Source organism: Trachemys scripta, chromosome 7 (assembly GCF_013100865.1).
Source record: "Trachemys scripta elegans isolate TJP31775 chromosome 7, CAS_Tse_1.0, whole genome shotgun sequence".
NCBI lineage: Eukaryota > Metazoa > Chordata > Testudines > Emydidae > Trachemys > Trachemys scripta.
In genome coordinates this window covers 277,331-294,562 of record NC_048304.1, presented here as the reverse complement: position 1 = coordinate 294,562, position 17,232 = coordinate 277,331, and the positions used below count along the sequence as shown (strand labels likewise).

The following is a 17,232-nucleotide window of genomic DNA, read 5'->3' as shown; positions in this document are numbered from 1 at the left end:
ATGGCGTCGGGGTGGAGCTTAAAGATGATGTCCAAAGAGGATGACCTACAGGTACATGTGACTAGAAGGGGCTTAAAGCTAACATCACAAAGGAGGAACTGGGGAGGAGCTAGAAAGCTGATTGGCTGAAAGGACTGAAGCGTGAGAGCGCACACAGTATATAAGGGCAGCAGCCAATAGGCTGAGCTGGGTTCAGAGCTTAAAGAACAGAAGCTGCAGCCACCTGCAAGCAGCAGCAAGAGAACCCTGAGGTTGCCCTGGCAACTACTACCATAAGCAACTCAGCCAGCAGCAGCTACCACACAGCCTCAGCAGGCAGCATTCGCCTCTGCCTCCCTGGCAGCACCCGTCTGTACCATCACTCTCAAAACCAACAGACTCCTTGACAGAACAGAAGGACCTCTTAGACCAGAGGTTCTCAAACTGTGGTCCGTGGATAGTTCCCTCTAAGGTGCGTGCCTGGGCGGCTGCACACAAGAAAATGAAGGGCCACCTACCTAATTAGTGGAGCTGCACAGGTGTGGCTTCACTAATTAGGTGCCTGGACACTGGAGAAGGCTCACATGTAAGGTAAAGTGCTGGTTGGGGGGGGGGGGGGGGAGGGGGTGGGTGGGAGGGGGCAGTGGGGTGAGAAGAGGGAGTGGGGGGAATTTGGGATGTGCAGGGCTGCGGCAGCCAGAGAAAGAGGCGACATTCCTCAGCTCCAGGGCTGCGGTTGCCAGGGAGAGACTCTCCCCGTCCTTCCCAGCCCCAGCTTAGGGGCTGCTGAGGCAGGGGAGAGAGGGAGACATGCCCCCCCCTCCTTCCTAGCCCCAGCTCAGGGGCTGCTGTGGTGGGGGAAAGAGGGCACATCCATCGCATTAGAAAGGTAAGACTATTGATATTAAAATATGAGTTTTGTGCTTTTATTTGTAGAACAAAAGTTTTTTTTTTTAATAGCGCTTTTATCCAAAGAGCTTTACAATAGTTAACGAACGGTACAAACAACACTTGGAAAGATCATTAAGTGGTCCGCCGAGACCCTCAGCAATTTTCAAGTGGGGGGGGGGGGGGGGTTTGAGAACTACTATCTTAGACGATCAGAGGGAATTGTGGTGTCTGTGTAAGCCTAATCTTTCTATTTACTATCCAAGAGTGTATGGGTTTCACCTGTAAATAAAGATGACTGCCTGTGGTTTGAGTGAGATCTTCCCCTATTACTCATCTGATAACCGCCTGGCCAGCGCTTACTGGATGTTAAATGTTAGGATGTTAAGTGTGAATAGTTAAATGTTAATCAAATGTTAAATGTCTAATGATAGGTATTAATGTGGATGTCAAGTAATTGCTTTTAACTGTGACTGTACTCATAGGTGTATAGAGGCCACGCATATTTCATTGTATTAAGTATTGTATTACTAGAATGAAAAACTCTTGTGTATGAGGAATCTCGCTCTCTCTCATTTATTTAATTTTATTTTTTTATTTATTCATTCATATATATGCTACGTTGAAACTGCTATATTTATTTTAGGTGTGTGTTTTCTTACATAGTTTGTCTTTTATTTTGCTGCGCCATTATATTACATGTAATCCTATTGTTTCCTTATGTTCTATGCCTTCTTTCTTCCTTTATTAAATTTCCTGTAACTTATCTCCTTTTTTAATAAAGATTATTTCTGTTTTCAAAGAACTACTATTTGTGGGCCTATCCTTGAGCAGAGGGCTGTACCCAAGTCCTGTCAGGGGTCAGCAAAACTAGCTTGCTCTGGGGAGCCCTCTGCCGGTCAGAGACAAGCTCCCTGGTAATACTCTGGCAATTCCTTTAGGGCAGAACACAACCGTGGTTACCCTTTTTTGGAAATTAAAAGCGCTATTGTAGGTAACGTAATTGGCTTTTGAAATCTTAGGGTAACACTAAGAGCTCTCCACTCCTCCTAGACCCTCAGTCTTTGTATTATTCAACAGGTAAACCTTAGATTATGCAGCAAAACTCCTTATTTCAGTGAGTGGGCTACAATGAGCTCTGCAGTACTAGGCTGCAATATTAACTGCAAAATCATTCAATAAGCTGTGCTGTCCCTAAAAGGGAGAAGTAGGGGGCAGGCTGTCATGAGAGGCAGTGGGGGCATCTTAAGAGGCTGGCAGGGATAGCAGTGCATTAAGAGATGTACAGCTGGGGATGGTATCTGACATGGCCCTTAGCTGGCCAGAGTTCAGGCCTAAAGAGTTTCAAGTGTCAGCCCCTCTACCCCATGCTGTTGCAGGTCCCCCTGCTCTTCAGCCAGCTACAGTTTTCCCCTCCTGCAAGCTCCTATACAGCAGCCGACAAGCTGAGGGCTGGAAAATGGATTTGGTTTTATACACCATCCTGGCAGAAAGAAATTGTGGGGCCCTTTATACAGTTGCATAATCACATTCTAGAGGGCCCTGCTCTAGGAGACCCACATCCCTTGACGCCCTACCTATTCCCCCAGGTCCTATAGCAGCTAGTATTTGCAACAGGAATAACTGCAAACAAGGGTATTAAAATGACATCATACATCTTCCTCCCCCATTGTGCACTGCCGCTTTTCAGTAAAGCTGGACATTCTTTGGGTCCTTCTCTCTTCCAGGGACCCACACCTGGATCTTATTCCTAAATCTATCTTGCTAATGCTGCACAAGCTGACTTGCTATCTGTTGGGGAAGTCACGGGGGAGGGGTTATCACCTCCTAAAATTAGATCTGCCAGCTAAGCCACAACATGGCACAGGGAGGTCAGGCTGTGAGTTAGAGAGTAGGTCTTCTCTCTCCTCCCCCCCCCAGCCCCGCTGTTGTTCTGTGACCTCTAACCCTTCTTCCTCCAGCATTAAGAATAACTGCCAATGAAGATAGAGAGTACAGTGAGGAAAATCCCTATGGGGACTGGCTCACTCCAACCCCACTAGAGAAATCCTCACTCCTAATTTGGAGCTGGGCCTTGCCAAAGAGCCAAACATCCTGGACTGGCTACACCCACAAGGGGCACACAGACAGGCCTGCAGTTGTGATAGAGAGCCCCCCACCATGTGACTCAGATGAGGAAGGTCACTGAGGCAGGGGGCAGAGCTCCCCCACCTTGTGGCTTGTGTTTTCTTAAACACTCAGGCAGCCTTTGCCTGTATTTTAGTTTGAATGAGGACACAGTCACACCCCATGGCTCTCTGCACCAGCCAGCCACACCCCTAACAGCCCCCACCTCCTGTCAGCTTGGCTCCAGGGCACTGTTATCAATTAGTTGCAATAATTTTACAGTATTTACATAAAAGTCAGGCTCTGCCCCTGATCCAGCTCTGTGGCCAAGACAGGCTATGAAGACTCAGATCACATGTCCTGGTTGTACTGACACTTGGTCCAGGCTCTGCCCAGGGATCTGAGGCAGCCTTAATACAGGGAAATCAGATCCAGTGAATCCAACAGATACTGGCACACTCTGGGCTACACTTCCAAAAGGGCTCCCCACCCAGCAGCTCTGATTCTCCTCCATGGAGCAAGGACAGAGGGTCACCATTGTTTTCCATGGGAGCTGAAAATCTGGCCTTTTGGAGAGTGGGCTGGAACTGATTCTTCTGTCCTCTACGCACACTTCATGGAAAACAAGCTGCCTGACTCAAGTAACGTGGGATGGGAGTGAGGACAGGAGGCAGAAACTGATGGAAGTGCAGCAAGTGACAGGAGGTGAGAATGTGGCAGTGAAGTGAGGGACATGAGTCAAAGGGGCATGTAAAAACAGATCCAGCTGCTGCAGATCAGTAGGGGATGGCAATGGGTCAGTGACCACCTTCCTCCCTGCCTTGAATCACCGGTGCTCCAATACTATAGTACCTGGGCAGGTAGATGGAATGGAGAATCACAGCAACTCCCCAGTGCCTTCCTTTGGGCCAGACAGTATTTTGACAGTAAAAGGTCTGCCTGCAGGTAGGAGCCTGTATGCACATTTTTGTTCCTATAACACTTGTCAAACTCATACCTGAACGAGAAACGGAGGGAGAGGAGTCGCTTCTCCCCTTCTCTCCTCCTGGCCGAGACCAGCTCTCTGAGACCTGCTGTAGCATGTTACCTAGCAAGCTCTTCAGGGCAGGAGACAGAGCTCTGCTCTCCTCAATGCACGCTGGAGCTACAGGCATGTTCCAGAGTAAGAATCACCAGCAGTCTCCACAGACAGCAGCCTCTGATCCGTTCCCAGATGGGGCTCAGATTAGGCCACAGAAAGGTAAAATGACAACACAAAATCCATCTCTCTTGTGGCTTTGAGGAGCTGATGACTGAAAAGATGAAACAGCGTTGGCTCCTCTCCCCATTGTCACTTTGTCCTTGTGGGTACAGGTGTAGACTGGCCAGATTTCCCGCGGCTACAGGCCATCCTGCAGAACAAGATCCTCATACATAAGGTAGCGCTTCAGTGGGGTTGGGAGGTCAAATCCCCTAATGGCTTCAAGCCTCTGATGCCCAAGGGTGGTTCGGATACGCAGGCGGCTGAGGTGTTTCAGGGAGCGCGGCTGTCGGCAGCAGGATTCAATCCAGGATATCAGTGCAGTTTGTGAGACCAGACGCTTAGGGGTGGCTCCTGTCTTCTGAGATAAAAAGAAAGCAGCTGGGGTCAGGCTTTGTTCTGGATGAACATCATCTGATAAACAAACTGAGGAAGGAGAGTGGGGCTAGAGGGCGAGGGCAGGGGCTTGTGGAGCACAGCTGAGGTAGGGAAGGTGGGGTGGAGCTGAGGGATGAGAAAGGCCAGGGGGTAATTAAGGGCTGGTGCTGTGAGAGGCCACATGAGGTCGAGCGAGCAAAGTCAGCGTTTAGAGTGAATAAATACTCAAGCAGAAGGGTCTCAGCCCGCTTGCTTTGACTAGCAGGGAGGGGGTTGAAGCCTAAGCACAGCACGCTGGAAAAGGGTGGGGTGGGGTGAAGGGAGTTGCTGAGGGCAGAGGACGACTGTGCATGTGAGGGGAGTCGCTGGGACATCCATGCTGAGAGGGAGGGGGCAGGGGACGACTGCCTGTCCGAGAGGAGTTGCTGTGACGTCCCACGCTCAGAAGAGGAGTGGGGGACGACTGCACACGTGAGGGGAGTCGCTGGGACATCGCATGCTGAGAGGGAGGGGGCAGGGGACGACTGCCTGTCCGAGAGGAGTTGCTGTGACGTCCCACGCTCAGAAGAGGAGTGGGGGACGACTGCACATGTGAGGGGAGTCGCTGGGACCGTTGAACTTTGTGAATTTCAGCATGAATTCACACTAAAACGCAAAAGGAACACCCTAGAATAAACTTACTGGGGGAATATTGGTAACAATAGTAGGTACAACATATTTTTCAGATAGAAATGTGATTCTTCAAATGAATTATGTCATTGTAACAAGGTAGGTAAAGCCCTTTGGGATGGAAGGTGCTGTAGTAGTGTTGGATGATGGAACAATTTAACAAGTCTTGATTTGGTCCTAAGGGGAGCACATGATCTGGTCCAAGAGGTGAATATAGCTGGACTGCTCGGTAATACACTTCTACCCTGATATAACGCTGTCCTTGTGAGCCAAAAATCTTACTGTGTTATAGGTGAAACCGCGTTATATTGAACTTGCTTTGATCCACCAGAGTGTGCAGCCCCCTCTATCCCCCCACCGGAGAGCTGCTTTACCGCGTTATATCCGAATTCGCGTTATATCAGGTCACATTATATCGGGGTAGAGGTGTAGTGACCATAATGTAATTAAATGTAACATCCCTGTGGCGGGGAAAACACCACAGCAGTCCAACACTGTAGCATTTAATTTCAGAAAAGGGAACTACACAAAATGAGGAAGTTAGTTAAACAGAAATTAAAAGGTACAGTATCAAAAGTGAAATCCCTGCAAACTGCATGGAAACTTTTTAAAGACATCATAATAGAGGCTCAACTTAAATGTATACCCTAAATTAAAAAACAGCAGGAGAACCAAAGAAGTGCCACCGTGGCTAAACAACAAAGGAAAAGAAGCAGTGAGAGGCAAAAAGGCATCCTTTAAAAAGTGGATGTTAAATCCTAGTGAGGAAAATAGAAAGGAGCATAAACTCTGGCAAGTGAAGTGTAAAAATATAATTAGGAAGGCCAAAAAAAGAATTTGAAGACCAGTTAGCCAAAGACTCAAAAAGTAATAGCAAAAATTATTTTAAGTACATCAGAAGCATTTGTCTGGGGATGTAGCTCCGTGGTAGAGCACATGCTTTGCATGTATGAGGCCCTGGGTTCATTCCCCAGCATCGCCAGGTTTTAATGATTTAGTTGGCGTTGGTCCTGCTTTGAGCAGGGGATTGGACTAGATGACCTCCTGAAGTCCCTTCCAACCCTGATATTCTATGATTCTATGAAGCAGGAAGTCTGCTAAGCAACCAGTGGGGCCACTGGACGATCGAGATAATAAAGGAGCACTCAAGGATGAGAAGGCCATTGAGGAGAAACTAAATGAATTCTTTGCATCCATCTTCAAGGCTGAGGATGTGAGGGAGATTCCCAAACCGGAGCCATTCTTTTTAGGTGACAAATCTGAGGAACTGTCCCAGACTGAGGTATCATTAGAGGAGGTTTTGGAACAAATTGATAAATTAAACAGTAGTAAGTCACCAGGACCAGATGGTATTCACCCAAGAGTTCTGAAGGAGCTCAAATGTGAAACTGCAGAACTACTAACTGTGGTTTGTAACCTAGCATTTAAAACAGCTTCTGTACCAAATGAGGGGGGGATAGCAAAGTGACGCCAATTTAAAAAAAGAGCTCCAGAGATGATACTGGCAATTACAGGCCGGTAAGCCTGACTTCAATACCAAGCAAAATGGTTGAAACTATAATAAAGAACAAAATTGTCAGACACATAGATGAACATAATTTATTGAGGAAGAGTCAACATGTTTTTTGTAAAGGGAAATCATGCCTCACCGGTCTACTAGAATTCTTTGAGGGGATCAACAAGCATGTGGACAAGGGGGATCCAGTGTACTTAGATTTTCAGAAAGCCTTTGACAAGATCCCTCACCAAAGGCTCATAAGCAAAGTAAGCTGTCATGGGATAAGAGGGAAGATCCTCTCATGGATGGGTAACAGGCTAAAAGATAGGAAACAAAGGGTAGGAATAAATGGTCAGTTTTCAGAATGGAGAGAGGTAAAGAGTGGTGTCCCCCAGGGGTCTCTACTGGGCCCAGTCCTATTCAACATACTCATAAATGATCTGGGAAAAGGGGTAAAAGGTGAGGTGGCAAAATTTGCAGATGATACAAAACTACTCAAGGTAGTTAAGTCCAAAGCAGATTGCGAAGAGCTACAAAGGGATCTCACAAAACTGGGTGACTGGGCAGATGAAATTCAGTGTTGATAAATACAAAGTAATGCACATTGGAAGACATAACCCCAACTATACATATAAAATGATGGGGTCTAAATAAGCTGTTACCGCACAAGAGAGCTCTTGGAATCATTGTGGATAGTTCTCTGAAAATATCCACTCAATGTGCAGCGGCAGTCAAAAAAGCAAACAGAATATTGGGAATCATTAGGAAAGCGACAGATAATACGACAGAAAATATCATATTGCCTCTATATAAATCCATGGGACGCCCACATCTTGAATACTGCATGCAGATGTGGTTGCCCCATCTCAAAAAAGATATATTGGAATTGGAAAAGGTTCAGAAAAGGGCAACAGAAATGATTAGGAGTATGGAACAGCTTCCGTATGACGAGAGATTAATCAAGATTGGGACTTTTCAGCTTGGAAAAAAGACGATTAAGGGGGGATATGATAGAAGTCTATAAAATCATGACTGGTGTAGATAAAGTAAATAAGGAAGTGTTATTTACTCCTTCTCCTAACACAAGAACTAGGGGTCACCAAATGAAATTAATAAGCAGCAGGTTTAAAACAAACAAAAGGAAGTATTTCTTCACACAACACACAGTCAACCTGTGGAACTCTTTGCCAGAGGATGTTGTGAAGGCCAAAATTCAAAGGGTTCAAAAAAGAACTAGATAAGTTCATGGAGGATAGGTCCATCAATGGCTATCAGCCAGGATGGGCAGGGATAGTGTCCCTAGCCTCTGTTTGCCAGAAGCTGGGAATGGACGACAGGCGATGGATAACTTGAGGATTACCTGTTATATTCATTCCCTCTGGGGCACCTGGCACTGGCCACTGTCGGTAGACAGGATACTGGGCTAGATGGACCTTTGGTCTGACCCAGTATGGCCATTCCTTTGTTTCTTAATCTTTTACATTTTTAGAGCACCTTCCATCTCAAGGCACTTTACAACTATTTATACAGCTTTACAGACACCCATGAAAAGTGGGGGCTGGAAAACCCAGCAGCATAAAGCAACAGTACAAATCAGTTTATATTAGGAAGTGAAGAATCCCATATCCAATTGAAACTGCAGGGGAAATCTAGGGAGGCAGAATGTAATAATCCATGTGGGCACTGGGGCTAACACTCCAGCTCTTGTCCAAAGCTCCATGTAACTTTTACTGACAACAGACAGGCAGGACCTTGCTTTTTGTTCTCATATGGAAGCTGGCACCTCCAGCACCATGTTGGGGCATCACTTCAGAGATGACTGAGGGAAAAGTGCCACTTACTGACACGTCCCATAGCATGTAGGTGTTCCTATGGTAATCTCTCCCCTGAGTACCAACCAAACCCAATTGTGCTCAGGTTGTGAACATGGAAAAGAGCCCAGCTCATGGTGGGGCAGTTACAGATCAGGTTTAGAGCATCTCATGTGCCTTTGCGAATGTCTCACTAAAAAACTTAAATACCTTGTTCTTGTAAGTGATGTCAGGGCCAGCCTGCACCAGAAGCCGGATACACTCTATCTGCCCACTGCAAGCTGCCAGGTACATGGGAGTCACTCCCCAGTTATCCTGAAGGTTCACATCAGCACCATGCTGAGGGAAGGGGGGAAAACAACTCCATTTTAAAAGTACGTACATGTCTGAATTACCAAAAAGCTGCAATAATCAGGCCAGGTGGCCAGACATACAGGCACCCCCATCCCTGCCCTACAATGGTCATTGAGTCCTGAAATTAATGTTGGTGCTAAAGATCACACACAAAGGCATATAGCATATACTACAGGCCTGAGCAGGCAGAAAAGTGAGCAAGCCCTGAGTGACTGAGTGAGAGAGACAGCTCAGAAAAAAACTGGGGTTCTCAAACTGGGGTCGTGACCACTCAGGGGATTGCAAGGTTATTACGTGGGGGGGTCACAAGCTGTCAGCCTCCACCCCAAAACCCTGCTTCGCCTCCAGCATTTATAATAATGTTAAATATTTAAAAAGTGTTTTTAATTCTTAAGGGGGGGGTGCACTCAGAAACTTGCTGTGTAAAAGGGGTCACCAGTACAAAAGTTTGAGAACCACTAGCCTAGTAGCAGGGAAGGTCTTTGGGTTTCCTTGTTGGAGACAGAAATAGTCCTTGAGTTGCTCTATTTCCTTCTCCCAGACCGAGCTCCACTAGTCACTAACTGTTTTGTATCTTTCCCATCTGCTGCCTGTATAATCAGATCCCCTTCAGATGCACAGGGAGCTGCTGCTACTCGCCCACAGTGTAACATGGGCAGTAGATCTGAGACATTCATAGGGACAGATTATAAAACAACTGCTTATTTTGGCATTCTTGCACATTCCTATGAAGCATTTGATGCTGACCACTGTCAGAGACAAGAGACTGGACTAGGTGGACCCTAGGTCCAATCCAGTGTGGCAATTCCTACATTCAGACATCAGGACACAACCCAAACTAGGTCAGAGTTCTGCAACTCTCTTTAGTTATGAGCCCAGTCTGCTACATACTCTGTGTGTCTGATTGCACAGTAGAGGGTCCCCAAGCCAAACAGGGCAGCCTCAGAACTTCAGGGGACATATGAATTATTGTAGAAGGGTTATTATAGAAGGACTCATGAGCTTGACCTGCCTTGGTCTCATTAGCTTTTTGGAAGCTTCCCATCATTCTGTTTCATTATTTAAATAAAAACAATTGCTTTAATATTTGTTTCCCATCCCTGCAAACAAGAGACTCATCCCATCTATCTCAGTGGGACACTGACGAGTAAGAATTACAAGCATGTAGCACAGAAAGATGATTCACACAGGTTACTGATGTCTCTAATGCAGTGATATTCAGACCCCAGTGGGTCACGAGCCAAATTAGTGATCAATATTACCCAAAAGAGCCACAGAAGTGAGAATTCATTGAAAGCATCCTGATTGGTTAATAATTAAATCACATTGTGTTTTAATATAATGTGATGCAAAGAGCCGCAGGAGACACATTAAAGAGCCACTTGCAGCCCCCAAACGTCAGCCTGAGTGTCACTGCTCTGCTGTGATAAATCCTCTCCGATTAGCACTCTGAGACCAGCTTTACTATATTTACTAGGTGTTATTTTTACTTCAAGGAAGGGCTCCACATTTCTTTGCTAGAGATGGGGGGAGGGGAGGAAAGCTTCACTTGACCCACTTTTCCTTGCTGAGGTGTCCTGGATCTGACCCCCCCATCCAGACGTTCAAGGCCACCGTTGAGATGTGGACTGTCACGTGCAGCTGTAGCTGCAAACACTTAATACATTATAAAAGGCTGCTCCTTGAAAAAGGGGGAAGGATTTTAAGGTGAACATTCCTTGATCACAAATAGCTTCCTAGCATGGTTGGAAACTCTGTTCTCCAAGATACAAATTAGACATGTGGCCCAGGGTGGAGGACGGGCAACAAGCTTAGGCTCAAATTTCCTAAAGTGAGTGCTGATTTTGTGTACTTGCAGTTTTGGATGTCTAATTGGAAACACCCACGGCCTTATTTTCAGGTGCAGCTCCCTTGGACTTCACTTGGAGTTGTGGGTGCTCAGCACCCTGAGAAAAATCAGGCCCCTATATTCTTAAATTGAATATCTCAAAATTGAGATACCTATTATTAGTAGCTCCTTTTGCACAACAGGGGCCTTGAATTGGGCTGTTTTAGGTGCTGCCCAGTTAGAAGATTTTCCACATTTGAGTTCAGAGACAGTCTGAGAATCGCAACAGGTGCCACATCATATGGTGATTAGGTGGTGGTGGATTCAAAACACCTGACCTGTATCAGCAGCAGAGTGCAGTCTGGGAAGAGGCCAATGGCTGCATGAAGGGGCGTTCCTCCATGTTTACAGCACGTGTTCACACTGGCTCCATGTTGCAGCAGTAACTCCATGGAAAGCTTCTGCCCTTTATACGCAGCCCAGTAGAGCGGAGTCTTGCCATAGTAATCCTTCCTGTCAACCAGCTCCCTGTCTGACAACCAAAGGGACATCATCAGCAAGCTCACAGGGAAGCTGCCTCTAGCACAGAGAACTGGCCATGATGGTCTGGGTAGAGGCTGGCTTAAACTAGGGTATTTGAATCTTAAACCTTTAAACAGCAGAGACAAGAGACACTTTTCCTCTTAAATAACTAGTACCAGTCACTGATAGACTGGACACTATACTAGATGGACCATCGTTCTGATCCAGTCTGGCAACTCTTATGTCCCTATGGGAATATTTGCATTCACTGTAACACCAGTAGCCAGGAAGGGTCTCTCACGCCTGCCCTGCTTTAGGAGAATGACATACCTGAGGTCACTAGGAGTTGTTGCAGTTTCTCCATGTTGCCCCTGCTAGCTTCGTAGTGAAGATCTGTCCATCTGTAATTGTAGCTTGGAGCCACCTGATAATGTCTTGGGGATGACTGGGAGTCCAGGTGTGCTTTGCTGCAGGCGGCTCTAGACAAGGAGCTGATGTAGAAGCCCATCTCCTTCACCTGAAGAAATCTCTCTCAATAAGCACCATCCACCTATACTAACAGAGAAAATAGGGCACACTCAGGAGAAAGTATGTACAGCTCTCACATTCTCCACCTCCCTCCATCACATCGTGTGGGGTAGATTCAGGTTAATAGGATTTCATGGCTTTAGACATTAGCTAGCAAAAGAGATAAGGCATCTACAAGAATGACAAGAGACAAAGGGGGAATTTAATTAGACTTCAGTACGATGGCCTCAGCCTCCCTTAAAAGCCCTTAATAGTTTGGGAACATGTGTAATTCTGTGAGTAAGTTAATGACAGAAAAGTATGGAAGGTGTCACTTGTTTTGTAAAAATCTACAGAATCATAATTTCAGTGGTGTCACCCTTTGTGCTGTGGCAGGGGGACTCACTGTCCCCCTTCCTCCCTGGCTCCAGATCCTCCAGTTGGTAGAAATTTTGATAATACAACATTGTTGGAAATGGATCAAGTTGGGGTCTCATTCAAAAGCCCTTTCTCAGATGAACACAATGATACCAAACATGACAAACCTAGAACAATTATGTAGACAGTTGAGAAAATGTTTTAAAATCATTTTTTAAACTAGGCTTTAACACAGGCATGTCAAATGTGCAGCCCTAACAAAGTTAATTTGTGGCCTTCGACTGACAGTACTGTGTTATAGTTAATGTTCACAACATGATACCTGATTAATTTTTTTAATGTTACAATTACTATAAATGGAAGGAGTGCTTCAAGTTGATTTACCATCATTGACAAAAAAGAACCAGTTCAGTGATATTTATCAGCTTTCTTTATTGTGCAAAAAGAGTTACAATGAGGCTCTGGGTTGTCAAATTGTCTGGAGTGGTTCACGGCCCATCAGGGCAGACATGCCAAACTCATTATATGCTCAAAAATTAGACTTCACTAACCTAATCACAAATGTGAACTCCCGAAGCACTATAAAGAGTCTAACCATGGAGTCACAAACAGTCCCCTTGGGCACTCCAGTCTATCTTGCCACCCAGGCAAGCTGGACTTAGCGACAGTTGGTTGCCATATACCAGGGGTCGGCAACCTTTGAGAAGTGGTGTGCCAAGTCTTCATTTATTTACTGTAATTTAAGGTTTTGCGTGCAAGCCACACATTTTACATTTGCAGGAGCCAGTGGATGGAACCCCAGACTGGCAGTGGGCTCGGCCCGCTGCCGGTCTGGGGTTCCGTCCGACAGCCTCTGCCAGCCGGGGTCCCATTCATCCAGGCAGGCAGCGGGCTCAGCCGGGCTCGCGGCTGCGACCCCGGCTGGCGGTAGAGTGCCACTAAAAATCAGCTCGCGTGCCGCCTTTGGCACGCATGCCGCAGGTTGCCGAACCCAGCCATATACCAAAGGTCACAAAAGATTCAGGTTGCTTCCAGTCCCAAGAGACCAGTCACTTACCCCAGGCCAATTTGTACCTCAGCTCTCACACCAAAGCTTGTAGCCAATTCTATAGTAAACTAACTAACGATTTATTAACTAGGAACAAGAAATATGAGAGTTATTTACAGGTTAAAGCAGACAACATATCTACATGAGTTACAATCCATGGTTCCAAAAGGTGACAGAGTTGTAGTAATCTGTCAGCACTGAATGTCTTTTAGGGTTAACCCAGATTGGCTTTCGGGATCTCTGCTTTTGTTTCCTAACTCCAGCCTTCTGAGAGCACAAACAGCAAAGAGATAAAGAATTTTCCTGTCAGGTATTTTTATTTCCTTCTTCCAGAATTCAAGCTGAGGAGACGAGCTTTCTTGCACATACCACCTTCATGGGTGTGAGAGAGCCATTAACCTAGTCTTTGTATCATGATGTTCCACAATGGCCCACTTAGTTTTGATAGTTTCTCTGGATGGATGGGGGAAACCACTCCTCCTCTACCTGGGTTCACAAGTCCAGAGATGAAGCAACTTGGAATGGCCATGAGCAACACATCTCGAGTCCAAGTTAGTGAATCCCAATAAATTCATGGAGGTTAAGTCCATTAATGGCTATTAGCAGGCTGGGTAAGGAATGGTGTCCCTAGCCTCTGTCAGAGGGTAGAGATGGATGGCAGGAGAGAGATCACTTGAGCATTACCTGTTAGGTTCACTCCCTCTGGGGCACCTGGCATTGGCCACTGCCTCATCCCTGGCCCCCCCATAGCCCACACCCCAACCCTCATCCCCAGCCCCCCCCCGAGCCCTCATTCCCCCCTCAATCCTCTGCCCCAGCCCCAAGCACCCTCCCGCACCCCGAACACCTCATCCCTGGCCCCACCCCAGAGCCCGCACCCTGAACTCCTCATCCCTGGCCCCACCCCAACCCTCCCCCCCAGCCCTGAGCCCCCTCCCCCTCTCCAAACCCCTTGGCCTCACCTCCACCACATGAATTTTGTTGTGTGACACGTCACCTCCATATTGGGGTACATAACACAATTCATTCTGCACATGGGCGTAAGGTACAGTCTATGCAGCCGTTTGAGGAACAGGCCAATGACTGTCCAGCTGGAAAGCCGAAATAGCGGCCAGGTGCACCTTGATTGATGATACTGCCCAGGCCTTCCTGTTTTAGATGAAGTAAACAGTCCAGGATGAAGGGAATTAATGACTGTAACGGAAGAGTGCCCTTCTGCAATGACCAAATCGAGACCCTCTTCCACTTAGCTAGATAAATGGCCCGACTGGATGGCTTTCTGCGTCCAAGGAGAACCTCCCTAACTGAGTCTGAGCATGCAGTTTCCATTCCATGAGGTGGAGAGACTCTAGATTGGGATGCTGGAGGCGGCCATGGTCCTGCGTGATGAAGTCCGGGACCAGGGGCAGAGTTATAGGCGAGTCCACCGACAAGTCTAGAAGCATGGTGAACCAGTGGCTGACCTGGCCATGCTGGTGCTATCAAGATTATTGATGCTCCCTCTTGTCAGACCTTCAGCAGGACCTTGTGGACGAGCAGGAAGGGCAGGAACACATACAGCAAGTGCCCCTTTCAAGGGAAGAGAAAGGCGTCTATGAGTGAGCCCAGGCCTCCATGGGAAGGAACAGAACTGCTGACACTTGCTGTTGCACCGTGTCATGAATAGGTCTATCTGGGGAAATCCCCACCTTTGGAAGACGTTGATAGCGACATCCAGCAGTTCCTGAAACTTAGACAGCATGTTCCAGGAATTATAAGTAGTTGGCAATGCGAAGCTGAAGCCCCCGGTAGAACACACCTTCCCACCAAAGAGACATAGCTTCTTCGCTTCTTTGGATTTAGGAGTCTGCCCTGGTTGTCCCTGCCTTTCTTTCTGGCTGGCGGCTTCCACTACCAGAGTGCCCATATGAGGATGAGTAAACAGGCACTCATACCCCTCAGAGGACACAAAGTATTTTTTCTCTACCCCTTTTGCCATGGGGGGAGGGAGGAACGAGAGGTGGGTGTTTGCCACAACACCTTAGTGGTGTTATGGATAGTCTTAATGAGGAGCAAAGCCACACTCAAAGGACCAGAAAGTTTTGAGCCACCCTTTTGAGCAACTTTTGGTGTGCCCTGTTGTCCATGGCAGGCAGTGTGGTGGAAGTGCCCACCACCACTTCATCTGGGAAGAATGAGGAAGATGCCCGCAGAGGCACCAGATCTTCCTGCCCCTCTGGTTCAACGTTGATAAATGCACACATTGGAAAACATAAAGGACAGTTACCTGTTCCGTAACTGGCGTTCTTTGAGATGTGTTGCTCAGGTGTATTCCACTATAGGTGTGCGTGCTCGCCACGTGCACCAGTGCCGGAAGTTTTTCCCTTAGCAGTATCCGCAGTGGGGGAGCACCGCTGCGACCCCTGGAGTGGCGCCGACATATCGCGCCATAAAGGGGGCTGCGTGCTCCCCCACCCTCAGTTCCTCTTTGCCACCAGTGAAGGTAGTTGGAACTTGCTCCAGCCCTTGGCTGCAGCATTTATAGCCTTAGTGGTATATAGTTCACTGAACTGCTTCTTTGCTGAACTTTTCTTTTGTTAGTGCCTGGCTCGGGGCATGCCCCGTGGCCCAGGCTTCAAGTCGTGCGACTCTTGTCACAACTCTATGCCCAGAAGTGATCCACACACTCAGTGTTTTCACTGTCTGGGCGAGGCTCACATTAGTGAGCATTGTAAGATTTGCCGCTCTTTCACGCCTCGGACAAAGCAGGAGTGTGAGATCCGACTCCGTGCTTTGTGAATGGAGTCAGCATTGGCCCCGGCACATCGACCTGACTCCGCGCCCGGCACTGCGTCTTCAGTGCGCAGCGAGGCACTGTCGACGACTCGGCACCACTCTCTCAGTAAGAGGCAAGCGAAGACTCAGCGGCACCGAGAGAAGGAGAGGGGTGAGGCCAGACCCGAAAACATAATCCCAACATACAAAATGATGGGACTAAATTAGCTGTTACCACTCAAGAAAGCTCTTGAACTCATTGAGGCTAGTTCTCTGAAAACATCTGCTGACTGCAGCGGCAGTCAAAAAAGCTAATAGAATGTTAGGAACATTTAGGAAAGGGCAAGATCATAAGACAATAAATATCATAATACCACTATATAAATTCATGGTACAACCACATCGTGAATACTGCATGAAATTCTGGTCGCCCCAACTCAAAAATGATATATTAGAATTGGAAAAAGTACAGAGAAGTGCAACAAAAATGATGAGGGATATGGAACAGCTTCCATATGTGGAGAGATTAAAAGAACTGGAACTGTTCAGCTTGGAAACGAGACAACTAAGGGGGATATGCCTGGTGTGGAGAAAGTGAAGAAGGACGTGTTACTCACCCCCCTTCTTAGAACACAAGAACCAGGGCTCACCCAATGAAATGAACGGGCAGCAGGTTTAAAACAAACAAAAGGAAGCATCTCTTCCCACAGCACACAGACTACCTGCGGAACTCCCTGCCAGGGGATGTTGGGATCTAGTCTAACTGGGTTCAAACAAGGACTAGGGCAGTTCTTGGCGGACGGGCCCAGCAACGGCTTTGAGCCAAGGGGGTCGGAGACGCTCCCCCGGGGGCGTTAGCTGCGAGAGCCCCGGGCGCCGGGCAGAGTCCAGCCCAGGCTGCTGCTCCCCGCCGGCGGCGCGACTACACCAAGGCCGGGGCCTCGCTGCGGGCTGGGCGGGAGCGGAGCGGAGCCCCCGGCCCGGCCCGGCCCGGCCCGGCCCCCGGGGTCTCCGCCGCTCGGGGCGGGGTCCCTGGCAGCGCCCGACAGCAGCGCGAGCCCAGGCGCCAGGGCGGCGTTGTCAACGGCAACACGTCACGTGACCCGAGCGCGGCTCGGGCCCCTCCGGCGCGAGCTGCGGGCGCGTGTTCGCCTCCGGCTCCCCCTGGAGTTGCTGCGTCTGCACGTGAATTGGCCGCGCCGCTGCCTTGACACCCCCAGTCCCCGACTCGCAGCAGGCCGAAGGGCCCGGCAGACCCGGCAAGCGGGGCGG

The 17,232-nt window shown here is 48.0% G+C and overlaps 1 protein-coding gene across 3 annotated transcripts; it reads right to left on the bottom strand.

Moving 5' to 3' along the window:
* Positions 1-988: 988 nt before the first annotated feature.
* LOC117880470 (ankyrin repeat domain-containing protein 23-like) lies at positions 989-16,882 on the bottom strand. Of its 3 annotated transcripts, none has more exons than XM_034776705.1 (5): positions 16,578-16,880; positions 11,604-11,823; positions 11,090-11,283; positions 8,780-8,908; positions 989-4,574 (listed from the first exon to the last, which is right to left on the bottom strand). In XM_034776705.1, exons 2-5 carry the CDS (start codon positions 11,779-11,781, stop codon positions 4,353-4,355), a joined length of 723 nt encoding a protein of 240 aa, XP_034632596.1. In that variant the 5' UTR covers positions 11,782-11,823; positions 16,578-16,880; the 3' UTR covers positions 989-4,352. The 3 variants fall into 3 exon arrangements, with proteins under 3 accessions (XP_034632596.1, XP_034632595.1, XP_034632597.1); XM_034776704.1 differs by having other exon boundaries at positions 11,604-11,824; positions 16,697-16,880; XM_034776706.1 differs by lacking the exon at positions 989-4,574 and adding an exon at positions 7,040-7,075 and having other exon boundaries at positions 11,604-11,824; positions 16,697-16,882.
* Positions 16,883-17,232: the final 350 nt, after the last annotated feature.